The sequence below is a fragment of the Schistocerca piceifrons genome, chromosome X (assembly GCF_021461385.2).
Source record: "Schistocerca piceifrons isolate TAMUIC-IGC-003096 chromosome X, iqSchPice1.1, whole genome shotgun sequence".
NCBI classification, from domain to species: Eukaryota; Metazoa; Arthropoda; class Insecta; order Orthoptera; family Acrididae; genus Schistocerca; species Schistocerca piceifrons.
In genome coordinates this window covers 737,952,029-737,979,352 of record NC_060149.1, presented here as the reverse complement: position 1 = coordinate 737,979,352, position 27,324 = coordinate 737,952,029, and the positions used below count along the sequence as shown (strand labels likewise).

The 27,324-nt window shown below is 45.9% G+C and overlaps 1 protein-coding gene across 1 annotated transcript in view; it reads left to right on the top strand.

Moving 5' to 3' along the window:
• Window positions 1-27,324, top strand: part of LOC124721864 (Fanconi anemia group M protein) — a 230,472-nt gene that overhangs the window by 8,081 nt on the left and 195,067 nt on the right. The window contains exon 2 of the mRNA XM_047247000.1: window positions 18,950-19,012. Within this exon, the coding sequence (XP_047102956.1) occupies window positions 18,950-19,012 (63 nt within the window). The remainder of the gene's footprint in view (window positions 1-18,949; window positions 19,013-27,324) is intronic.

Genomic DNA, 27,324 nt, shown 5'->3' with positions numbered 1-27,324 from the left:
TATTGTCCCATCTACAAGGATGAACGCTGTATACAGGAAATTCGGGTCAAAGAGAAAGTGTCCACCTCAGCTTCTCACCAGCTATTTGCTAGTAGGTACCCCATGCTGCTCCCAGCAGGGAAATACAGTACTGTCCTCGCCTCTCCTCTGCCTACCAGGGAGGTGTCGACGCAGACATGCAATCTGACCTTTAGCGCTACGGTCGTCCGTTCGGCCAGTGCTAAGATTGCTCAGTCAACGTCTCCTCTTCCTCTCGTCACCCCTAAGACACAAGCACCTTCATCAGCTTTTGCCAAGACTAAGACCCAGAAGTCAGATGCACGGGCCTTCAAGAAGGAACCGTCCCGTGAAGACTTCCGACGTACCCCGAACTCCCAGCCATTGGCCAGTACTTCGACTAAACGACCTTCCAAGAAGGCTCATAGGAAGCAAAGTTCTCCTTCTCCACCACGGCGCATTTCTTCTCCTGCGCCACCCAGCGGTTGCCGCCCCAGGCCGTCATCTGTTTCGCCTCGCCGCACGCACCGCTGGTGGCCGAACATCTGGCCACTCACCGGCGGAGGAAGCTCCCCCTCCCGGCCATCTTAACATGGTGGCCGACGAACTTATTGAAAAAATGGACGATGACTCTCCGCCTCTTGGTAGCGGCAGCAGTGCTCGCTCGAAGCCAGGCCCTCAGCAGCCTTCGAGGTGACCCCTTCTTGCTTCTCCTTTTTCTTTTTCTTCCAGGGAATATTTACGGCATTCGCTCCAACCAAGAGGACTTACAGTTGCTGCTACGCTTGCACTGCCTGCTCGTAGTAGCTCTCCAGGAAATGAAGCTATGCCCATGTGATCGAATTGACTTGGCACACTATGCCTCTGTGTGTTTTGACCTACCCCCTGTGGCAGGTATTCCGGCTCATGGAGGGGTTATGTTGCTGGTTCAGGATGATATCTACTATGATCCCATCACATTGCACACCGATCTGCAGGCAGTTGCCGTCCGAATTACTCTCCCCATTTCCACATTTTCCATTTGTACCATTTACACTCCATCATCGTCTGCCGTTATTAGGGCAGACATGATGCAAGTTATTGCTCAGCAACCTGCACCATTTTTGTTGACTGGAGACTTCAATGCCCACCATCCCCTTTGGGGCTCTCCAGCATCCTGCCCGAGAGGCTCCCTGTTAGCAGACCTTTTCAACCACCTCAATCTTGTCTGCCTCAATACTGGCGCCCCTACTTTTCTTTCGAACACAACTCACACCTATTCCCATTTAGACATCTCTATATGTACTACCCAACTTGCACGCCGGTTTGAGTGTTACACTCTTTCTGATACGTATTCTAGCGGCCACTTCCCTTGTGTTATCTATCTCCTGCATCATACCCCATCTCCATGCCAACTAGTTGGAACATCTCCAAAGCAGACTGGGAGCTCTTCTCTTCCAGGGTGACATTTCAGGATCAAAACTTCGCAAGCTGCGATAGTCAGGTCGCACACTTCATGGAATTCATTCTCACTGCTGCTGAATATTCCATCCCTCATACTACTTCTTCTCCATGTCGCGTACCGGTCCCCTGGTGGACAGCAGCATGTAGAGACACTTTACGTGCTCGTCGACGTGCTTTACGCACCTTTAAACGCCACCCTGCGATGGCGAATTGTATTAACTATGAACGATTACGTGCGCAGTGTCGTCGTGTTATTAAAGAAAGCAAGAAAGCCAGCTGGGCTGCTTTCACAAGCTCCTTCGACAGTTTTACTCCTCCTTCTGTTGTCTGGGGTAGCCTGCGCCGGCTATCTGGCACTAAGGTCCACTCACCAGTTTCTGGCTTGGCGGTCCGCGAATGACGTCCTTGTGGCCCCTGAGGATGTCTCCAATGCCTTTGGCTGATTTTTCAAAGAGGTTTCAAGCTCCGCTCATTACCACCCTGCTTTCCTACCCCGAAAACAGGCAGAGGAGGCAAGGCCACCTAACTTCCGCTCCTAGAATCATGAAAGTTTATAATACCCCATTCACCATGCGGGAACTCGAAAGTGCACTTGCCCGGTCACGTCCTCCGCTCCGGGGCCTGAGTCTATTCATATTCAGATGCTGAAGAACCTTTCTCCTGTGGGTAAAGGTTTTCTTCTTCGTACTTATAATCGCATCTGGATTGAGGGTCATGTTCCCACATGCTGGCGCGAATCTATTGTTGTCCCAATTCCTAAGCCGGGGAAGGACAAGCACTTGCCTTCCAATTATCAACCCATTTCCCTTACCAGCTGTGTCTGTAAGGTGATGGAATGAATGGTTAACTCTCGTTTGGTTTGGCTGCTCGAATCTCGACACCTACTTACCAATGTACAATGTGGATTTCGTAGGCGCCGCTCTGCTGTTGACCATCTGGTTACCTTGTAGACCTTCATTATGAATAACTTCTTGCGAAAGCACCAGACAGTGGCTGTGTTCTTTGATTTGGAGAAGGCTTACGACACCTGTTGGAGGGCGGGCATTCTCCGCACCATTCATACATGGGACCTTCGCGGTCGCCTCCCTCTTTTTCTTCGTACATTTTTAATGGATCGACAGTTCAGGGTACGTGTGGGTTCTGTACTGTCCGATGCCTTTCGCCAGGGGAATGGGGTGCCACAGGGCTCAGTTTTGAGCGTCGCTCTCTTCACCATAGCGATCAATCCAATAATGGATTGCCTCCCAGCTGATGTATCAGGCTCCCTTTTCATGGACGATTTTACCATCTACTGCAGCGCGCAGCGTGCATGTTTCCTGGAGCGCTGTCTTCAGTGTTGTCTTGACCGTCTTTACTCCTCGAGTGTCGCCAATGGCTCCCGTTTTTCTGCCGATAAGACGGTCTGTATTAACTTCTGGCGCTACAAAGAGTTTCTTCCACCGTCCTTACATCTCGGTCCCGTTGCTCTCCCATTCGTGGAGACAACAAAATTTTTATGTCTTACATTTGACACGAAACTTAGCTGGTCTCCACATGTGTCATATTTGGCTGTCCGTTGTACCCTTTCCCTAAATGTCCTCCGTGTTCTCAGCGGTACGTCGTGGGAAACAGATCGAACCATCCTACTTCGCCTTTATCAGTCGATCGTCCGCTGGATTATGCGAGCTTTGTATACTCCTCTGCACGGCCGTCCATCTTACGCCGCCTCAACTCTATACAACATAGGGGGTTACGTCTTGTGATCGGGACGTTGTATACTAGCCCCGTCGAGAGTCTTCGTGTTGAAGCCGGTGAATTGCCACTAACCTACCGGCGCGATATACTGCTTTGTCGGTATGCCTGTCGGCTATTATCATTGCCCGACCATCTGTCTTACCATTCCTTTTTTGATCACTCTCTCGACCGTCAATACAAGTTGCATCTATCTGCCCTGCTACCCCTGGAGTTCATTTTCGTCGTCTCCTTCAGCACCTTGATTTTTCGCTCCCTGCAGCCTTTAGAGTGGGCGAGGGCCAAACGCCACCTTGGCTCCAGGCTCAGGTTCGCGTTCACCTTGACCTCAGCTCGCTCCAAAAGGAGGTTACCCCAGCTTCGGTATACCGCTCGCAGTTCGTTGAACTTTGTTCGAAGCTCATTAATACGATCTTCATTTATACAGATGGCTCTAAGACCAATGACGGTGTCGGGTGTTCTTTTATTGTCGGGGCACACAGTTTCAAATACCGGCTCCATGGACAATGTTCGGTCTTCACAGCTGAGCTCTTTGCCCTCTATCAGGCTGTTCTTTACATCCGCCACCACTGACATTCTGCTTATGTCATCTGCTCTGATTCCCTGAGCGCCATCCAGAGCTTCAGTGATCCGTATCTTGTTCACCCTTTCGCGTACTGGATCCAATGCTCTCTTCAGCAGCTGGCGGATGACGGTTCTCCGGTTACCTTTATGTGGGTTCCTGGCCATGTCGGTATCCCTGGGAACAAAGCTGCCGATGCCGCGGCCAAGGCTGCGGTCCTCCAGCCTCTGACAGCTTCTTGTTGTGTGCCTTCATCTTGATTTTAGCAGGGTCATTTGTCAGCGCATTTTATCGCTGTGGCATGCCGATTGGTCTACACTTGCTGAAAACGAGCTTCGGGCCTTGAAACCTCTCCCCACGGCTTGGACGACCTCTTCACGCCCTTCTCGGCAAGAGGAGGTCGTTTTGGCCCGATTACGGATTGGACACTGCCGGTTCAGCCACCGCCATCTGCTGACGGCTGCACCGGTGCTGTTCTGTCCATGTGGGCAATTGCTGACGGTACATCACATTTTAATGTCCTGTCCGAATTTTAATACACTGCGCATTGATCTTGGCCTGCCATGTACTCTGGATGAAATTTTAGCGGATGACCCAGGAGCATCTGCTCGCGTTCTTCGTTTTATCCACTTGACAAACCTGTCTAAGGACATTTGATTATGCTGTTTTCTTTTAATCCCTTGCCTGTTCATGTGCCTTTTATAGTGTTGTCCTTTTTACTTGCGCGCGCGCGCGCGCACACACACACACACACACACACACACACACACACACACACACACACACACGCCCAAGGAAGAACTTGAACCTCCAGCAGGACGGACCGCGCAACTGCGCGGCCACTCCACACAGCCTTAAAGTTTCAATTGGACCTTACAATGATATTTGTGGTTGTGGGAAAGGGTTACAACAGCATACACTGCAAAAACTCAAAGACTGCTCAGGCGAGTTTAATGTGACAAAATTCTTAGGTATTGAACTGAAAAACAGATTATGTTCTGGAATATTAGTTCTGTTTGGGTAGAAATTGATTGATTACAGTAATTTTTATAAGAAAACAATTGTACAGTTTTCTCAATCTGTATTTTGAGTTTTATGATGAAATTTATAGAACAGTACTGAAAAAGCATTATGTTTCTTCACTTTAATCTGAATAATTTTCTGGGGCAGTAAAATACTTGTGAACAAAAAATTAACCACATTGAATACACAGTGTTTGCCAGTCCTGCATGGAAAAGGAAAGTTGTGTTAGACAGAATTAGAAACAGTGTCCACATGCTTGAAAGAAATTCTGAAACCTTGAGTCATTATACTTGGAAGGATAAAAATCAGGGGCATGAGGAGTTAAAAATAAATGAGTGTTAACGTACTCATTGATCTTTCAGATAATCATACATTTTAGTCATCAATTGTTCTGACAACACAATGCCAAAAAATAGTGTTCTGCAGAGAAATACAAAGAAGAAAATCAGACATAAAAAAACAATTCCTGAATAAGGTGTACACCTGGGTAATGGGAAGACAGCTGATAATCTCAGTAAGTCTAGGGCCATTCATTTTATAGTGGTGGAAAGAAATGGGTATTGCCTGTGACACTCATGAAACAGGAACCAATGAGATTGAAGCAAAGTGTGTGCAGAGTATTGGTTAATTCTCAATAGAAAACACTTGGCAGTTCCACATAAGAAGAGGCAAAAGTGGTGAAGAATTCAGTCCATGATACAACAAAAGCTATTGAGAAAACCACATGAAATGGAGTCTACACCCAAGAAAATGGATTGGATGTAGAGGGAAGCAGATGGCTTTTGACAAGAAATAAACCAATGGAAAATAAAAATTACAACTCTGAAGCAGTAGACCCTCGTATACTAACTTTTATTCATCTACTGCGCTGAATGAGTACTCAGTATGAGCGTAACGTCTGGGTTATATACTTATGGGCAGATGATCATAAGCTGTAATTTCAGTTATTATTTTATCCATAGTAAATAGGTAGATTTCTAAAACTGTTTGTGAAATAGGTAATTCAGTAGCAGTAGTAGCCAGTCAGTAATTAAAGGTGATCTTATTTCACAGAGCTGGTTTCAGATATGCCATCCATCAGTGGCATGCTCATACTGGAAGCCCCCAGTATGGGCAGTGGATCTGAAACCAGTTTGATGAAATAAGACTGGTGGCTACCATAACTCTTCCATAAATTTAATAATATTCACAACCACCTGTAGTTACACTGCAGCCCTGCAGTCAAGTGACGAGTGACTATAAATGTGGGAGTTTTTGTTACACACTACTTCCCCCCTCACAGAGCTCATGACTCTTTTGCGAGTACATGGGTGGTGAGCACGGAGTCCTAAGCTTTTGCAGCTCCTTCTTCCTGTCCTTTCCTTGTCTGTACTGCAATCTCTCATCTGTGACTATTTTTCCTTATCTTATTCTCTTACTTATGGTGACAGCCTTTTATATTAACTTGGCTATACCCTAGGTTCTGCCTTTCTTTCTAGGTTTGATCTTCCTTTCCAAATTTTTCGTAGTATAGTCTGACTGGGGAAGAGCACCTTTAACAGTTATATGAACATGTGGTGTCTGTTCTTTCGGACATGCGGACAGGTGGTGTTAGGTGGGAATGTGGGTTGGCCAAGAGTCTTGCCGAGGTAGTCCCCACAATTGCAGTAAACACAGTGTCCAGGCGGTGTACTGCTTAATGCAGATGCCTTGTAAACAGGAGATGCTGGGTTCAAATCCTGGTCTGGCACACATTTTCATTCATCGCTGCCGATTCTGCATAAAGTCCCAAGGCAGCTGGCATCATTAATCCCTTTCCTTTACTTTCCTCCCCCCCCCCCCCCCCTCCCGTCCACCTTAAATTTACCTTTAATAATGCCTACACTATGCAGTGTTAAGGTTCATCTGTGCACAATACGTGCATAGGCTCTTATTTGCACTTCAAAGCCAACACAGTAGCCAGCCCTACATAGTTCGGTCGTTATGTACCTTTTGGTTGAGCACCCAGACAACACGAGGATTGCACTGCTGATGCCTGAGCTGCTAGCTCTCCACGTATGCTAAGGATTAGATGACTGTCTTTTTGGGGCATCAGGACTCCTGACAATGGTCATCATGCCAGATGACCATTGCTGCAGCTGGGTAGTGATATGGGGAGAGTCCTTGATTGGAGTGGGTGGCATCAGGGCAGACGTTTCAAATTAAACCAATACAATGACCATTCTGATGTGGCCATCTCATTAGACAGGGATATAAATTTCAATGTAAGCAGTTATAATCCTACAACTTTCGCTACCCTGGCTACTCTATGGGAAGGGGCAACTGTTTATCCAATATTAAGTATGCTCTTTAACTGATGCAGGTACTCCTACTATGACAAAGCCAGTATGTTTTGTGGAACATATTGAAGGTAAATTGGGAAAAATGCACATAATATAATTCAACACATCACCTTTCACAGAGAACTTATGCTCCAAACAAACAAGGAGCTCAACGCTAATTTTGAGCATTGAAGTGTTCATTTTGTTCGAAATGTCTGAAAAGATCCCAAGCTTAATAGAATAGATACAGGTGCCTTTATCATAGGCTGTGAAGGGAATTTCCTTCTGGAAAACGTACTTATCCTACCATCCACAAGGCCTTCTGATGCTTAAGTCTGTGTCATATGTCATGCCACTGTGGAACCAAAATGTGGTAACTGCAGACGATCACTCCATGAAGGCAGTCCTTGTGAACAACCACCTTCGTGTATTACTTGGATGAAACATCACATAAACCACCAGATTGTTCTGTCATTAAGGAAGAAAAGAAAATACAGGAATATAAATCTGTTGGTCAAGTGTTGTATAGTGGGCATGGAAAAAACGTGAATGCCTACAGCCTGTTGACATGATGACCAATTATGAAAAAGTCACAACCATCATTCCCACTACCTCCATATTTTCGAAACTGGTTCTCCCACTATCCTCTTCTCTTTTGTTTCGCATGGCATTGTCTTCGGGAACCAGTTCCTTCACCCAGCCGAGGAGCAGCTTCCCCCTCTGGCATCTACCAGTGATGGGGCTCCCTTGCAGGACACCTTTCCCTGGAAACCTACTGATCAGAGACCTGGTACCAGTCAATGACTGAAGAAACCATGGTCTGTGGGTCCCACGGCCACCGGCTCTTCATCCATCCCCACCCACAACAAAGATGGGCTCTTGACAGGATGTCTGCCACAAAGGCTGCAAAGGAAGAGGAGGAGTTGAAGAATCTGGACAAGGCTACTCTGGAGGAACCAGATCCCCATACACCCCAGATTCTAAACAAATGCTCATTGATGTGGTTCCATCTTCATCAGTGATGGGCAGTGATTCTGGGGTATGACCAGACCACCTGGTCCCTTCACACCTGTTTTCGACATCTGTAAGGTGATCATTCAGTGGAAGTTTAATGGATATTACAGTCACCTGCCAGAACTACAACAACATATTTCCTGCTCTTCTACCCCCAGTAAAGGAAAAACCCCACACTGATGACCATTCCTCAATGCAGTGAGGTTATCATGCATTGTTGGAACTGTACTGGCCCTATGAGGTTGTCTGGAGGGTCTGTACATTGAGTAACACAGATGTGGTAGTGAGTGGATTCCCCTTTGTACTATATCTTACTCCATTGGAATATATGCCTCTTCATCCCAGGTGTGGGCCAAGCTCTGTACTCTTCCACCGGCCGCCAATGGTCAACAACTGGTTCATGTCATGTCCTTTAGGGTGGTCTTTGTAGCAACATGCTGGTTCTTGTTTAACACCTTGCAACCCACTCTGCAACAGCATCAACATCCTCTTTGTATTCTGTCACTTTTCTACTCCAGGAACTATTGGCTGAAAATGCCGTCCCCCCCCCCTCCCCCCCCCTCCCACCTTCTGATTTTATCCCACTGGTTGTTCTGGGGCAGAGTTGGTGCTTCACTCAGCTCTGTACTGGTCCAAGAGAATTGTGTCCCACAAGACTCTTTACTGAGTGTCATACACTGCCTCATCGCCATAAGTGGGTTAGTGATTTCTGTCGAGCTGCTGGTCACACCTGCGCTGTATGTCAATGACTTTTGCACTTGGTACAGGTTCCACTCAGTAGTCTCAGCTGAGCACCAGCTACAAGGCACCATCAAAAGGGTTTCCATTTGGACACCTTCCATGGTTTCCATTTCTATTGTGTAAAAACATGGGTCACACATTTCTGTTGTGCCATGGTCAATCCTGACCCACAATTCTACTTGGATACCCAGCACTTGTGCGTTGTTGCACAGTTCCTTTTTTTTTGGCCCTCATTTGTGATAAAAAGCTTGCTTGTCTTCTCCATATTCACCAGCAAAAGACTAGCTGCACGTGGAAACTTAACTCTCTGTGCTTCCATGTCAACACCTCTTAGGATGTGGATCATGCTACTCTTCTCCATATTTACCAGGTGCTGGTCTTGTCCCAACTGGACTATGGTTACCAGGTTTACAGCTCGACAAAAACTTTAAATGTGAAACTGGTAAACAGTCCATTATTGTGGAGTTTGATTGGTCTCTGGCACCTTTCGGACTAGTCCTGTAGACAGTCTCCTTGTCGAAATGGGGATCTTCCCTCTTCAGTCCCAACTCTTGGGCTTCTGTGCAATCACCATTTGATAATTCCCTGTTTATCCCATGTATCCCATTCTTTTTGTGTACAGGTTGTGTTGACCCCCTGATATGTGCCCTCAGATGAGATTACCAAATGGAATGCACCTAGCATCTATCTGTTGTGTTTTCTCATGCAGATGGGCTTCGTGATTATGTGTGATAGGAAACATGACAAGCAGCACCCTTCGTTTTGGTCCAGTTAATAACAAAAGATTCTTGATAGTCATAGTTGTCACTTTGGACGTAACACTGGTCCTAAATTTTACTGCGGGCACTATGTGATTGTTGTAGTTTATGCATGAATTTTTGTTCTACTGTGATCCAGTACTACATTGACAAGCAAGTGAACTTACCTGAGACTGTTGGCATAACATACTCCCAAAATGTTAAAAAGTTCTGTGGAAGGATGTCTACAGTGTATATGAAACAATGACAAGGAAATAACAGACCACTCTTCAGCAAGTCTGATACAGTTGTTGGGTGCTCAGTGTAATGACAAGGGAATAACAGACCACTCTTCAGCAAGTCATATACAGTTACTGGGTGCTCAGTGTATTCAGTCTCAGTTCCTATTCAGTATAAAGCTTGGATCAACAGTGAAGGCCTTCATGACCAGATTTTTTAGTTGCTGATGATTTTCCAGCCTGTGTGGCCGTGGCCGTAGAAACTTTTCAGTTCCTGACATTTCACCCCGACCTGCACTGTATTTCTTCGGAAGTACTAATGGTGACGCGTCATGCCAACTGATGAATTGGGTGTTGGAGAGTGATGTAAATACTGTGAAAAGTCAGAGGCAAAACTTAACTTTCAATTGTCACCTGTCAATGATAAAAACAGTGATAAAACTTAGCCATGGAACAACACAGTCTCTCTCCCTTTTATCAAAAAAAGTTTCTGATCTGGTCAGCAAGATTTTACAGAAACATGACATCTGGCCAGTTTTTAGACCAACTAAGAAAATGTGTCAAACACTTCAAACTGTAAAGCTCAAACACCCTCCTTTGTCAGCAAGTGGAATACATAAGATTCCATATACTTGTAGAAAGGTCTACATTGGAACAACCAAGAGAAGCATGAATACAAGGGTGAAAGAACATAAATCTTTGCCAACTATAGAAAACAGAAATTTCAGCTGTAGCAGAGCATGCTCTTTAGTCAGAACACAGTGGAGTGGAGATTTCAGAAACCAAAATTTTATCTACAGTGAAAAACTATTATCCTCTGCTATATAGGGAAGCCATTGAAATATACAGGGTGATTCAAATGTAAGCGTACACACTTCGTGTGTGTAATGTATGCATCAAAATAAGAGTAAGATGTTAAATGAAGTTCTGTCTGAAATTGCTTTACTTCAGAGTTATCATGCACAGTGTCATTCATGGTGGGCATTACATCGTGAGCCACTACGTCACACACACAAAGTATGTAGATCTACTTTTGAATCCCTCTGTGTAATCATAACTATAATTTTAACAGAACAGAAGCAGCCATGAAACTCAGTGATATTAGGACAGTGGTTGTGTAGAATAAGTATATAAGTTTTTACCCTTGAAAGGTGACAGTTGATAGCTAAGTTTTATGTCTGACAAAGATTATCTCTGCTAATCATGTGTTAACTTGACCACACTCACTACTCACAATATTTATGTTGCTCTCCGATGTCCAGTTCATCAGTTGCCAAGACTCAAAGTCACCAAGAGCACCTCTGAAGACGTCCAGCACATCTCTGAAAAAAACATCAGGAACCGAAAAGTTTCTTCAACCATGGCCATACAGTCCGGAAGTTACATCAGCAACAATAAAGCTTGGAAATTTAAATAACTGACTTTAAAGCCCTCTACCTGCAGCCCAACCAGATACAAGTTTTCTACATCATGACTTCAAAGGTGTTAATTTTTCATCCACTAATTTAGATGAAGGCTAACAAGGGAACCTCCCAATCGCACCCCCCTCAGATTTAGTTATAAGTTGGCACAGTGGGTAGGCCTTGATAAACTGAACACAGATCAGTTGAGAGAACAGGAAGAAGTTGTGTGGAACTGTGAAAAAATAAGCAAAATATACAAACTGAGTAGTCCATGGGCGACATAGGCAACATCATGGAAACGTGAGCTCAGGAGCGCCGTGGTCCCGTGGTAGCGTGAGCAGCTGCAGAACGAGAGGTCCTTGGTTCAAGTCTTCCCTCGAGTGAAAATTTTACTTTCTTTCTTTTTGCATAGTTATTATCTGCCCGTTCGTTCATTAATGTCTCTGTTCACTGTAATAAATTTAGTGTCTGTGTTTTGCGACCGCATTGCAAAACCGTGCAATTAGTAGACGAAAGGACGTGCCTCTCCAATGGGAGCCGAAAACATTTGAGCGCAAGGTCATAGGGCAACCGATTCCTCCACAGGAAAACACATCTGATATGTTCTATACGACACTGGTGACGGCATGTGCGTCACATGACAGGAATATGTTGTCGACCCACCTAACTTGTACACTTGGTGAATGGGTAAAAAGATTCTTCTACCTTGCCCGATTTAGGTTTTCTTGTGGATGTGATAATCACTCCCAAAAAAGTGATGAAAACATAAGAGTTTGTCACATAAACTGAAAATAAAAAATTAAACTTTTCACTCGATGGAAGATTTGAACCAAGGACCTTTCGTTCTGCAGCTACTGACGTTACCACGAGACCACGGCGCTCCTGCGGTCCCAATGTCCTTGATGTTACCTATCTTCCCATGAACTACTCAGTTTGTGTATTTTGCTTATTTTTTCACAGTTCCACACAACTTCTTCCTGTTTTCTCAATTGATCTGTGTTCAGTTTTTCAAGGCCTATCCACTGTGCCAACTTATAACTAAATCTGAGGGGGGTGCGATGGAGAGGTTCTCTTGTAAGTAGAAGGGAGGTATATGGTTGTGTGGGCGGTAATAAAGAATGTGGAGGTAAGGAGATGTAAAAAATTTAGAGCTTGTTCTCCCTGAATAATGAGAGTATGTCCTCACTGTGGTATGATAAAATAGCTTCCAGTTCCCCAAAGAAAAAAATTTATTTATATATTTTGGCCCATTAGATAGTGTTGAATGTAGGTATAGAATGTGTGAGCAGCTTGTGTAACAAAATTACAACAGTGCTCTTGTTTTATGTAGTCAGATATACTGCATTTCCTGTATTACTGTTCCATTATTCTGGGGTTATGCTGTTTTCACTTATTTCACTGAAATTTTGAGGAAATGTAGCCATATATAAGGCTACTTTTCTAATAAATACTGTATAAGAGGACTTAACCTCTTAATTGGGTTTTATGGTGGCTACGTGTTTCCTTTAGCATTGTCATCACTCCCATCTTTTACAGCTAACAACTATATCTCCTCCTCCCCCTCTCCAGTCAGCACAATTTTACACAGAAAATATAACACACACATTCTTCAGTTCTTTGCAGGTAGGAATGGTTCACTAAACTGGAACTTACATAAAAACAGTCATATTACCCCATCTGCACTTCATATAGAAATGCTTAAAAAATATGTCTTTTAACAGTACACCAACATTTTTGAAAATTTTAACATCAGGAAAGAACAGCATGAATGAGCCCTCAGAGCCTCAGCATTCATTTGCTGAGTACGGGCTTGGTGACCCCAGGGTTCTGGAACTGGGGCTGGTAAGTGCTGCTAGTCCTCTGTCACCATAATCTCTGGGCATGCTTCAGTGACCACCGAGCAGTGCTGCGATGGAATGTTGTGTGTCTCAGGGAACGGGGATCTTGGCTTGACTGCCCAGATTGTGAGGATGAATAAACCTCTATAATAAAACCCTCAATCTCAAGGTGTGCTGCACACTGAGTAAATGCATGGCTGTTGAGGTGGAACAGTCATCAGCGGGCAACCTCTGGGGAGCCTGCCGCATCTCAGTTGTATAAGGCTTACTCAGGCACACAGGGCTCTGTCTGAGTGGACGCATATTTTCCTGGCTGCTCATGGGACCAAGATGAAACCCATGCACTCTTCTTCTTCTTGTCCCACCTGGGAGTACCCACACAGAATCCTCAAAATGAATGAGGGAGGCTAGCCCTCCTGGTAATTGGAATCAGTTGAATTATAGTAACAAGGCTCAAGGAGTCATAAATCAAAATGTGTTTTTTGTGATTAAGAGGAAGGACGGGGCGTTTGAAAAAGTGTCCCCCTTCTATATCCATGAAGGCTTGAAAGGGTTTGCTGGAAGCTTGAAGCCTGTAAAGTGGCTGAGGAATGGTTCCCTCCTGGTCAAGACTAACAAGGCAAAGCAGATGGAACTCCTTAGGAAGTCTGAAAAATTGGGTAAGTATGACGTAATTGTTGAATTGCATAACTCCTGCAACTCCAGCAAGAGTGTGGTCATACGCTGTGATATTATGGACACTGACATAGCCGAACATCCAGCATCTTTAAATAAGAGGGTCTTGCAGACCCATACATCATGCACCCCTAATTTAGCCAAGATCACACAAATTCCCCGTAAAACTGCAGCAGGCAAGTCCTGACTGCTCCCCATGTATTATGACCAAGACATTTTAAAATACATACAGCCTTAAGGGACCATTTCTTCAGATCCTTAAGATGTGGCAACCATGTACATTTACAGTCAAATACAAGGCCCAGAAACCTTTCTGTGTCGATATCGAAAATAATGTGGTGAGAGAAAGGACCAGATAAAAATGGGAAGACTGCCACAAAAACCCCATTCGTAATGCTGCTCAAGGATAAGACACCTCCATGTAGTATCGTAGGCCTTGTCGATGTCAAAAAATATACCTAGAAGGTGGTGCTGGTGTAGGAAATCCTGTTGTATAGTCGCCTCCATGAGGGCCAGGTTATCAAAGGTGGAGTGGTACCTCCTGAACCTACACTGAAAGCAACTAAGGATTCTAAGATCCAGACAGGGAGGAGGTTGACCATCCACTCCTACATCTTTTCCATACAGCTAGTGAGGGCAGCACTATGGTAACTACCTGGGCATGTACGGTCTTTCCCAGGCTTGAAAAGACGAATTAAAATTGTCTCACACCACAAGTCGGGAAAGTGACCTGACACCCAAATGGCATTCAAAAGTACAAGGAGTGTATCTTTGTTTCACATTGTGAGGCGCCAGAGCATACTGTAATGGATTCTGTTGCGACCAGGGGATGTGTTATGAGCTGTAGACAATCCAGAATCCAGCTCCCACATGGAAAATAGGCAGTTCTAATCTTCATCAGAGATGGACCGGAAGTCCAAACTACACCTCCCAGGAACTGCTCTATGGTGCTGGAAACCTGGATCCTAACTGACTGTTGCAGTAAGTGTGGCAAAATAGGCTGCCATAGTCTGGGCACTGTCTTGTGGACTGGTTTGGAGAGCGCTGTTCCCATTACAGCAGTTATGGGACACCTTCCTCCTCTCCCAGAAATTCTCCTTATGGTCTCTCATACAATAGAACTCTTGGTGGAACAATTAATGATGTTCGGGAACTGTTGCCACAACTTCTTCATGCTCTTTTGAATAATCTGGCGACACTTGCCCTTGCCACCCGAAAGGCTGCAAGATTCTCTGCAGCTGGCCAACACTTGAACCTACGCAGAGCTGCACACCTAGTCCTGACTGCAGAGCACCATTTGTCACTTCACAGAGGGACAGGTTGCCTCTTCTGTTGTCCCGTGGACTATGGAATGGATGCTGCAGCAGCACAGTGGATCATTTTGGTAATATGACCCACTCATGCCTCAACATTGGCACAATGTTCAAACTGGGCCAACTGGCTATAAAGTGTCCATTCTGCTCTACCGAGCACCCATTGCAGCAATTTCCTTTTGGGCTCCACTCCATCTGGCAGGTGTATCCAGATCGGGATCACTTCCGTGCAAGTCATAGACCTCTTCCCATTGAGCAGTGTGAGCAAGAGCTGGAGAACAAAGTGAGAGATCAATGGCAGAGAACGACGCATCTGCTGTGCAGAAATATATGTTCTGTCCTGTATTTAGCAAGTATGCACACGATGACAAGAGAAGCCTCTCAATTTCTCTACCCCTTGGGCAGGTAGTTGCAGAGCCGCAAAGTACATTGTGTGCATTAAAATCACCACAGAGGATGAAAGGGCATGGGAGCTGTATAATAAGGTCGGTTAGGTCCTGTTCATCATGTGGGAGCAAGTAAAGGGAACAGATTGTTAATGGATGATGCACATGCACTGATCTGGCAACTGCTTGTAAAGTAGTTGTAAGTGAGAGAGGTGAGAAGTGGTAGTTGGTACTGACGAAAATACCTACGCTTCCTCCAGCTCTCTCTCCACTCAGGTCATCCTTTGTGAGGCATACATGGCCTTGTAGCTCAGGGGTGTATGAGTGATGGAAATTAGTCTGCTGGAGACACAGACACAGTGGTCTTTCCTGAGATAAGAGATGAACCCCTGCAAGTTCCACTGTAGTATGGGCGCCATTTCATCAATGTGGTTTTAATTTACCCCTATCTTTGCACCGTGGAGGTGAAGCACTTTTAGAACTAGTTGGAGTGGAGGGACTGCCTGGATCTGAGGCATCTGATTCCATGAGGTCCTCCTCATCAGTCAGACGTGAAAGAATGATCGCTGTTGATGCTCACGACAGCTTTTGATCCAAACGTCGTGAACCTTTCCCTGTACCCCCTTCCTTCGAGGATGAGGGGGAAAGGGGGCACTGAGAGGCGCTCTGCTTGTCGTGTGCCTTCTTGACACTCACTAAGGAACTGTTACTGGTCTTTTCTGTGCCAGCTGTTTGGATTGCTTGATCCTTACTCACTTTGTCTTGGCATGTACACATGCAAGTACAGGTGCTGGTGGTGGATGGTTGTTCACTGGACATCATCTGCATCAAAGCGTCGACCTTAGGAACAGGTTTCTGCACCACAGAAATGCACAAAGTGGTAAAGACGAGAGGTTTTGTTGCCTTATATTCCTTTTTGGTTTCTGCATAGGGAATCCTCTTAGTGACTTTGAGTTCCTGAATTTTTTGTTTCTCTGCAAAAACAGGGCAGTCTTGTCTCCAGACTGGGCGGCTTGCAGAGCAGTTAACGTAGACTGCTGGAGATAGACAGTCAATCCCAGCTTCATCGGCTACCTTTCCACATTTCCCACAGGTCGCTTCACCCCCACGACTCAGAATTGTGTGACCAAAATGCTGGCATTTGTAGCACCGCATAGGTTTAGGAACATAAGTCAGAGGAAACCTGCCATGATAGGCCATGCAAGGCTATGCCATGAAGGGATTCGGTTGGCCACTGGGGTGTTCAGAACAAGCCCCATACCGAGCCTCTTTGGAGATGCTGGTGAACCACCACTTTACATCAAGTGACAGTTATTTACGGTGCGCCAGGCATATAAAACACTGTCCACACCATATACTCCTGCATACCACATTGTTGCTTGGCCTCCAATGGAAAGGCTTTTTCGTAACCGGCAACAAGCAACGAGGCCCTATGAGGTTCGTGCACAGGGTTGCCATCTAGAGTTGGATGTGGTCGATCTTCATGTTCTACATCGAGATTGGAGCAGATTTCCTCCTTGGCTCCTCCAGAAGACCTGACTTATTTTAGCCTTGACCTATTTTAAGAAAGATCATATGTGAGATTTTACATTTCAGTTTCTGCTTCTTAACATTTTAAATATGCATCACAGTTTCACAGTAGTGTACACTGATGGCTCCAAACAAAGGAATTCCCTTGTCTGCTCTGTAGTGTTCCCTGACCATGTCACAAGGATTCTCCTTCCTGTTGAGTATACCGTTTTCTCAGCGGAGCTCCACGCGATCCTGAAGGCACTGGAGCAGATGCGTCATGTTCAGGGCAAATGGTTTCTCATCTACTCCATTACCCTCAGTGCCTTAAACTCTTTACAGAATCTGTACACAGCTAAGGAGTTGGCCCAACTGATATATGACCAACTATACTTGCTCCAGCAGCAATTAAAGCAGGTGTCATTCTTCTGGGTGCCAGGGCTTGTAGGGATACAGGGAAATGCACAGCCTGATTGGGCTGCCAAGGAGGGCTACGGAGAACAAGGTATGGCAAATTGTCCTATTCCCTTGCAGGCTGTCAGTTCTGCATTACATAGGAAGTTCGTGCAGGTGTGAGGTGAGGAATGGCTGGCAGTGATGGACAATAAGCTGCAGTAGGTGAAGTCAACTATCCAGCTGTGGCGTTCCTCCTGCCAGTTGTTCAGGCGGGATGAAGTGACCCTTACACATCTTTGCATTGGGCACTGCCCTCTTACATATGACTTATTACCACGGCGAGAAGATTCCCTGTTTTGTGATGCTTGTCGCATACACATCACTCTATGGCATGTTTTAACAGAGTGCACTTCATATCATGATGCAAGGGCAGATGATGATGAGATTAGTGTGACTAAAGTTTTAAAATTTTGTGATGTGTCTGGACTCTGGCCTTAGCTTTTAGGCTCGAGGTTTTACTGTGTTGTGGAGTGGCTGGCTCTTCTTCTTCTTCTTCTTCTTCTTCTTCTTCTTTTGTGGTCAGCCAGCCACATCCATCTGACCTGATTGTTTTAACTCCTTGTGTCACTTTCTTCTGTTTTGTTGATGTTTTAAAATTGGTATGATACTTCGTTTTGTGCTTTTGTGTGGGTACACACATTGTTTTAGACAGTGTGTTCCTTTCAGTTTCTTTGCTGTTTTATACTCCTGTTTTGAGTCATTTTCTGACACTTGTCTCAAACTCTTTTCGCATGGGTGCTGAAGACCTTGCTGTCATGCGCCCATCCCAACATATCCACCACCACCCTGAATGAAGCCAAACTCAGTGGGTTTGTAGAACAATTTACCAGTTTCCTTGAAAGGTACCACACACATGACATCAGTAGGGCCTTCTTTTGTACGACCTAAGTGATCAATTTAATGCCTACAAGAACTATTAAGGATATTGAAATGAAATTGATGTTTCATACTACCATAACATTTCGGCTGAAACTGTGTATGCTTCTAGGACTTGCATGCAAATGTCGTGAAAAGATATTCCTCAGACCCATTCCTACCCTCTTTGATCACGCCATGACATTTAGAGGTTGCATTGACAGAATGTGTGACCTTTACAATATTTAATTCTCAAAATCAGATGGAACATCATTTTGTAATTTTAATTGTTTGTATGTAGCCATTTACCTGATCATTTGTATGTAATTAGTTTCAGTCACGTGTATATTTATTGGTGCATTTTTCACAATCATTAATGTATGCTGATGTAACACAGCCAGGGCAGTTTCCTCATGAAATTCTTTGCTACATCAACTCTGCATTGTGCTCTGAGTCTTCTTACTCCTTGTATCTGTTTTCATAATTTATGGTATGTTTTCCAAAGTTAAAAGCTATGGTATTGCTTAAACCCCGCCTACCCCCCCCCCCCCCCCTCTCTCTCTCTCTCTCTCTCTCTCTCTCTCTCTCTCTCTCTCTCTCTCTCTCTCTCTCTCCCTCCCCCTCTCCCTCCCCCTCTCCCTCTCTCCCTCTCTCCCTCATTGAATTGTACATCTCTGTCTGCACAGTAACTATTTTTTTAAAATGTTATCTTTATCTTCTGTTCCAGTGTTCCCGAATCTTCTTCACCTACTGAAGAATATCGTGTTGAATTTCCTGAAAATATTGTTGGGTAAGCTACTTTTTCAGAACATACACAATTTTTCAACATGGAGCTAACATTTATGGACGTATTGCCACACTGGGTTTCCCAGACCTGTATGGTCAAAATTAAATAAATAATGAACTCTCAATCCCCTTACTTAAAACAAACACACACACACACACACACACACACACACACACACACAAATAATAAGAAATATAAAGTAATGGTAATTCTGCTGAGACTGGACCTTTCTGCCCCACATGATTCTGAACTTATGTTTCCCAACAAGTATTGATTTCACAGTTCCAACCCTGTTACCACAACACAATGGTGATTGCACAACAATATTGGTTGCAGTAATCAGTTTACAGTGTTGTTCTTGCTCCCATATCACCATTCATTAGACAAACCATGACTCTTGGCACATCATAGGATGCCACTTTTGCAGCCTCTCCTTCTAGAATAATTGGTAATGTCCTCAGAGGTTTCCATGGTGCCATCACCCACACCTCTGAAACAGTGCCACCCCCTCCTCCCCTTTCCGCTGGTCCTCGTCAAAGGTAGCTGGTCCCATTATGGTCTTAAGAAATTGTGGCAGGAATCTAAGATCATTGAAGAGATTGCCAGTGTTATAAAAGGCTGCTCCCATCAGTGGCCAACCTCATAACCTTTAAGTGGGTGTGTGCAAGGGCTTGTTTTTTAATCAAGCAAAGGAAGGGAGAATGCTGGAAATGATGTATCTCAGCTTTCGGAATGCATGCATCGCCCTCCGAGGTGTGGGCCTAGCTGTTTCTACTTTGAACATTACTTGCTCATGATTTTCTGCGATATATGGTTTTGGGGATTGAATTCTACTTGCAGTGGCTTGTCAGTGACATCATCCCATTGTTTGAGCGAGGTAAAAATTCAGCTTTCATTTGTGTGTATAGACCAATCAGTCTCATCAACAGGTTATGCAGATTGCTGAAGAGGATGGTGGCATAGCAATTGTGCTGGATCCTTGAATCGCAAGATCTTTTGCCCATTTATCAGTGTGGCTTTCTGGTCCACAACTTATTACCTTCTCCATTTGGGAATGGCAGTTCAGCAGTTTTCTTTAGAAAGCATTAACACCTTATCACTGTCTTTTTTATTTGGATAGAGCATACTGTACAAGGGGTAGTCATTAAGTTTTGATTATCACCTCAAAAATAATAAAGCTGTGACCATAGAACTTGATAACTGTGCTAATCCTTCTCTACACATTTACCCTTCAATGCACAACACTTTTCTCAACCACAAATGACTCGGCAGAGATCTTATTTGCTGAAGTCTGTGTTTTGCTATTCAGAAAGTGGCCCACTTGAAAATAACATTTTACTCCGGAAGTACTTGCTACAGATGGTTTCTTCATCTGAGGAAAGAGGAAGAAATCAATGGGTGCCATGTCAGGAATAGAGAGGGGTGAGGTAAAATTTGATAGCTCAAAGAAACGGCATATGTCCTGTGTAGAATGAGCTAGGATGTCATCATGGAGCAAAACACCCGCTTGGACAGAATCCGGTGATGCTTCATCTTGATAGCCTCCTGTAGCCTCATAAGGAGATTCTGGTAGTATGCTCCTGTGATGATATGCTCCCTTACAAATGTAACCTGATAGCACAACAGAATAGCAGTCCCAAAACACTCAGATGATCTGCCACTTCATTCATCATCATTCAGACACAGAAAGTGTCTGTGCCAGATGAACATCGTGTCATATGATGGTGCTTTGTTGCTTCACACTTTCCCCAGCTCAAGATGGACTGACCCAGTGTTCCACTTCAGCAGCAGAAAGCTAGTTACTGCATGATACTCCACTTTATCCCTTTGGTTTTGGCTCAGCTAGTGGCCTTCTACAGTACTGCAGCAAGGGTATTTCATTGTGCACCAGGACTGCAGACGTGTACTTGCAAGCAAACAAAAAATTAATAATGTAACTTTTTCTGAGGTGATAATTAAAACTTTCACTACCCCTTGTATTATCTGTCACAACACAACTTCGCCATACTCCATGATTGGGGTTTTCAAGGTGCTTTTGTTCTGGTGTAACCACAAGTGCCAGAACGAAGATGCAGAATGCAAAACCAGAGAAGGCGGTGACACGATGTAAGCCAGTAGCCTGCTGATGAGGACCGCACCACGACAGGAGAGCCCCCTGCAAGAAGTGAATATAAGCGCCACTCCTGCCAGCCTTGCCCACTAAAATCGACTCCGTGTACAGACATCAGTGGACGGTAATAGACCGGCACTCCCAGAACAGATTGTAGTGATCCATATCAAGTGCTTACTTGGATTTCTGTATAGCAAAGACTATTACTGTTTGCATGTTGCTTGCGACAGCGATGTAACTCCAAAGTTAAGTATTGTCAATTTGCTTTATAGGAATAAAACTACTAATGTTATTTGCTTGAATTGTTGTACAGCATTCCGAGAATGCCACATCCTTCAGGCACACTATACGAGACGAGTGGACGAGACCCAACAGCTTTACTGATTTTTATTTGCAGCATATTGTCACCTCTATGTTGTTGGTTAGTCTGTTCATTCCTCAGCTCCCTGCAAGTCCAAGAGAATTCTATCACTCAGAGCTCAGTGTTGAATGCTACACTTTTCCTTAGACCCACCAACAAATTTGTTTGCACCATGGGTCTGGTAGTTACTCCCACTGTGTATGTAGATGATTTTTGGATTTTGCACAGCTCCCCACTCTGTGGCCTTAGATTATAGTCAACTTCAAGGAACTGTGAGGATCACCTTTTCTTAAACCTCCTATCATTGCTACCAATTTTTACCTGACCCAGACCTCTGCTTGGGGAACCATTACCGTAAGGTACTCACACAGTCCTCTTTTACTGTCTCTTTGACAATAAACTGACATGATCACCAAGTATCCACCAACTTAAAACAAGTCCCACATGTAAGCTTAACGCTTACCACCTTCATATCCATATCCCATGGCTTGGTGATTGTACAACCCTCATATGCTTCTGTAGGTCACTTGTCTTGTCACAACTTGACTACAGATACCAGAGATATGGTTCAGCAGCACTGTCAGCTTTGTGACTGTTTGATACAATTAGTTATTCTGAGGTAAGGCTAGTCACTGGTACCTTTTGTATGAGCTCAGATGGCAGTCTTCTGGCAGAAGTGGGAAGCCTGTCTCTGCAGTTTCCATGCTACAATTTGCTACTCTATTACGCAACTATCATCCAACAATTGCATAGGTGTTTTTTTGGCCAGTCAGGAATGTAACACCCACTCTCAAAAAAAAATCAACTGGGGACAGGCTGCCAAATTCATAGTGACTTTCACCTCCCTCCTCTTGAATGTACCCAATGGGTGATCACATGTTGTGCCACAGTATGTAACCAGACCACAGGTCCATTTAGACCTGTTCCAAGGGTCTCAACTCTCCATCATCCATATTGTTTTCGGACATAGTTTCCTTTCAGTCCTCTAAGAAAATTGAGGCTGTGAAATAATTTTTACGGATTGCACTAAAAATACAGAAAAGACAGGTTATGCTTTCATCAATTTTGAGACCAGGAACAACACTCTTTTACCAGATGAGTCTTCATGATGGAACTGAACTGGTGGCTATTGCTAGATACCCCAAATTCATCAAGAAGAAAACCCACGATAGCTTGCAATGATTCTATGAGCTGTCTGCAGGCTATTTTGCTGTGCTACCTTCACCACCTAGTAGTGTCTGCTTTCAGTGACCTTCTTTATGATCTCAGCCATACTGCCCCCTGCTACCTACAGGCAGACAGGCCCCCATGTTGGGCATTCTGCAGAGCCAATTGACCTTTATATACGTCTGCTGTGGACTTCGACACCTCTCTCTCGGATTGCATTGATGCGGTCTTGTAAGATGTCTGACATTATTCTTCATGCCGCTGGTACTGCTATTCCCCTATCCATAGGTCTCCCTCATCATCGACCGGTATCGTGGTGGTCCAAGGACTCAGCAGTTGCTACCGAGGGCCACCAATTGGTGCTGCAACGATTTAAACAATGCTCTTCAGAGACTAACCTTATCGCTTTTAAGAGTCTCCATGCTAAGGCTTGCTACCTTGTTAAGCAGAGTAAAAAGGAATGCTTGGAACACTATGTTTCCTCCCTGGGGATGTGTGCCTCTTCAACCCAGGTTTGGTCCGAACTCCGTATCCTTCTGGGCTGCTAGTGACAATCAACTGTCCAGGATCTTATATTACATGGTGTTCTGTGCACTGATCCATTGTTCTTTGCAGAACACATCGCGAAACACTTTGTGACAGCATTGGCATCCTCTTCTTATCCTGCTGTCTTTCTCTGGCAGAAACAAGATGAAGAAACCCCCCTCTGTTTCAAGCCCCATCAAGCTGAATCCTGTAATGAACCCTTCACTGAATGAGAATTCTTGCAGACTCTTACCTCTTCATGTGACTTGCCCCCGGCCCGTATTCCAGCCACAACCAGATGATCCAACAATTGAATATTACCCAGAGGCAACATCTACTCAGGGTTTTTGTAGTAACACTGCTCACGTTTTACGTCGCATTTCACTTAGTGTAGACGGGGACTGTGTCCTAGGCATGCCCGATGTTAACTGACTGGGCACGGCCCGTGCTGCCTGAGTTGTTGTTGTTCCGCCGGCAGAGGTCGTGTATGAATTCTCGCGTGCCCTCTGGTGGATAGGACTCTACGTGCAGCAACTACCGTCCGTGACGGGCCATGCCGATGTGCGCCTCCTGCGATCTTTCTGATGGCTACTGCACTCCTCCTCCTTTGGGGGGTGAAGCCACTGTGATCCACTGCGTCGGAAGGTGGAGCGTCGGGCAGGAGCGATGACCTCCACGTCCATTGGAAGGCTGGAGTCGAGGGGATCTGCCAACCCTCGAGCCGGAACCTTCGAATACGGCTGGACGTGACCCACACGAAGAGGCCCCTGTCGTCCCACCACCGGAGCCCGGGACAGAACGGGAGACAAGCTGTCGAACTCCGGATCCTGGTCCAGCTCGGGAGGGGCAAGACCCAGTGGCGGGGACGATGGGGAAGGGACGACCACAGGTGAACCAGCCTCCTGAGAAACAGGGCCTGCGAGGGGGCCCGGCTCTCGCTGGGGCATCTCTAACGATGGCGATGCTGGTGCTGGAGCTACTGGAGGCTGCCAAGGCTGAGAACCATCGCAGTGCGGCGGAGTCACAGTGGGGAGAGGCGGTAACGTCCCCTGAGAAACCAACACGGGTGCCGGCAATGGGGAAGCCGGTGCCCGAGAGGTTGGAGGGTGGGTGCCCAAATGTGGATGTAGCTGATTTTGGTGACGATGTACCACCCGGTCCCCCATCTGCAAGGTATAGAGCCGGCGGCTATTTCGGCACAGGACCACTGCCAGTATCCAACGTGGATTGCGACCAAACCCCCGTGCCCAGACCGACATACCCAGTGGAAAGCCAGGTACTCCGTTTTGCGAAGACTGGCGAGGACCAGGCCGGAGGAGGTGCAGCAGAGTCCTAGGTTGGCGCCCATGGAGGAGCTCTGCGGGGCTGCGTTCTCCCATTGGTGTGGTCCGGTATGCCGTCAGGAAAAACATCAATGCCTCCTCCGCAGGAAATTTGTGCACATACTTTTTCATCTGGATCTTAAATGTGCGCACCATGCGCTCGGCTTCCCCATTCGATTGTGGATGAAAGGGGGGAGAGCAAACATGCCGAATACCAAAGCGCCTACAAAAATCCTGGAAGGTCTGCGAAATAAACTGAGGTCCGTTGTCCGAGACCAGGGTGGCTGGCAGACCTTCCACAGAAAAGATTTTTGCTAGTGCCTGGATTGCAACTTCTGAAGTGGTTGAGGAGCAGCGAACCACATATGGGAATTGGGAATAAGCATCAATGACAATGAGCCAAATGCCATTGAGAAACAGGCCCGCAAAATCGATGTGAACACGTTCCCATGCTTGGGTTGCCGGCGGCCATGAAGAGAACGCTGCCCCGGGAGATGCCTGTTGGCTCGCACACTGGGAACAGGCAGCCACCAAGTGCTCAATTTCTCTGTCAATACTGGGCCAGTACACATGTCTGCGAGCCAAGATTTTAGTACGGGAAACACCCCAATGCCCCTCATGTAATAACGTGAGGACCTGCCTTCGTAAACTTGCAGAAACAACCACACGAGGAGCTGTATCATCGGTAACCAGAAGGAGAACTCCTTCCAAGACGGAGAGGCGGTCGCGTAGAATAAAATAATTACGAAGAGGGTCCGAGGCCCGGCCTGGAGGTCGGGATGACCACCCCTGCTGAATGAGGCGAACTACTTGCCGGAGAACCGGGTCAGCTGCCGTTTCCCTGGTGACTCTAGAACTAGTGATCGGGAAGCCATCAACCGCTTGGCGGGACGCCACATTTAAATGAAAACACATAATCTCCTCTCGATCGAACTTAGGATCCGGGCCCACCGGAAGACGGGAAAGAGCGTCAGCGTTGGCATGCTGTCCGGTAGAGCGAAAATGAATGTCATAATGGTACTTAGAGAGGAACAAGGCCCAGCGCTGTAGTCTGTGCGCCACCCTATCCGGAATCTGCGAGGCGGGGCCAAATAACGATATTAACGGCTTATGGTCAGTGATTAACTGAAACTTCATGCCATACAAGAAAGGGTGAAACTTGGTAACAGCGTAGACAATAGCCAAAGCCTCTTTTTCCACCTGGGAGTAATGGACCTGCGTGGGACTAAGAGTTTTAGACGCAAACGCCATTGGTTGCTCGGAACAATCTGCGTTGCGATGGGCCAGGACTGCCCCCACCCCATACGGCGAAGCATCTGTAGCCAAGACCAACGGCTTTTGGGGTTCAAAAGTAGCCAAACAAGGCGCTGACGTGAGGAGGCCCTTCAACAAGGTGAACGCTCGCTCGCATACAGGCGACCAATAAAAAGGAACACCCTTGCGCAGAAGGCAGTACAGGGGGCGGGCTATGGTGGAAGCCCTGGGAATGAACCGGTGGTAATAGGCAATCTTGCCTAAAAAAGCTTGTAACTCCTTCAGCGAAGCGGGCCGAGGAAGGTTGGCGATACCTTGGACCAAACTTCCCAATGGCTGGACGCCGTGCCGAGAGATGGTGTAGCCCACATACTCAATGGACGGTTGGAAGAAGTTTGACTTACGCAGGTTGCAACGCAAGCCCACGGACCTGAATTTGAGAAAGAGGGTGCGAAGGTTGTGCAAGTGTTCCTTCGTGCTGCGGCCTGTGACAATTATGTCGTCCAGGTAATTAATACAATGAGGGATTGTCGACGTGACGTGCTCAAGATAACGCTGGAATATCGCCGGGGCACTGGATATTCTGAAGGCCAACCGCTGGTATTGGTAAAGGCCAAATGGGGTGTTGACGACCGCCAGCCGTTTGGAGTCCTCATCAAGTGATATCAGATGATAAGCCTCCGAAAGATTGATTTTCGAAAAATATTGGCCTCCCGCCACGGCGGAGAACAATTCATCAGCACGAGGCAAAGGATAGGTGTCCACCACCAATTGGGAATTAATGGTGGCCTTGAAATCGCCACAAAGACGTAATTTTCCCGAGGGTTTCCTGACAATAACGAGGGTCAAAGCCCACTCACTAGAAGAAATGGGAAGAACAACCCAAAGGTCTAGCTCTTCTTTTACCTGAGGGCGGAGAGCCAAGGGGATCTGCCTCGCGCGGAGCCGACGCCTTCAACGTTAAGTGAGCTTCAAAGTATGAAACACGCCACAGGCCCTCCTCAAAGGTATCTGGAAAATCTGAGATCAAAGATTCCAATGATTGATAGGGAACGTCTTTCTAAGACTAACTGTATGGTGTGAGCGATAGAAAAACCAAAAGCTTGAAAGGCATCCAGGCCAAAAAGGTTAGCGGAGCTCACATCACTGACAACAATAAAATTAATAGGCTGAGTGACTGATTTGTAAGTCACGTAGGTAGTGAATTGACCCAGTAGGGGAATGAATTGTTTACCATAACCGCAGAGACGCCGGTAAACTGGCGCCAACGGGGGCCGTCCAAGGTCGGAATAAGTTTGTGCATTCAACAAAGAAACTGCCGCGCCCGTATCTACTTGCAGTTGTAATCGGTGCGACCGAACCGACACCTCGATAAAGAGTTTGTGTGCCGAGGCATCAGGAGCCTGGCCCAATGAAACTTCCTGAATGTCAACGTCCATGTCCTCTGTACCAGCTTCCTTCGATTCTTTTGAGGCTGAGCGGCAAACTTTAGCAATGTGTCCTTTTTTTATTACATTTATGACAAACGGCCCAACGCTGGGGGCACTCTGACCGATCATGATGTATATAGCACGAT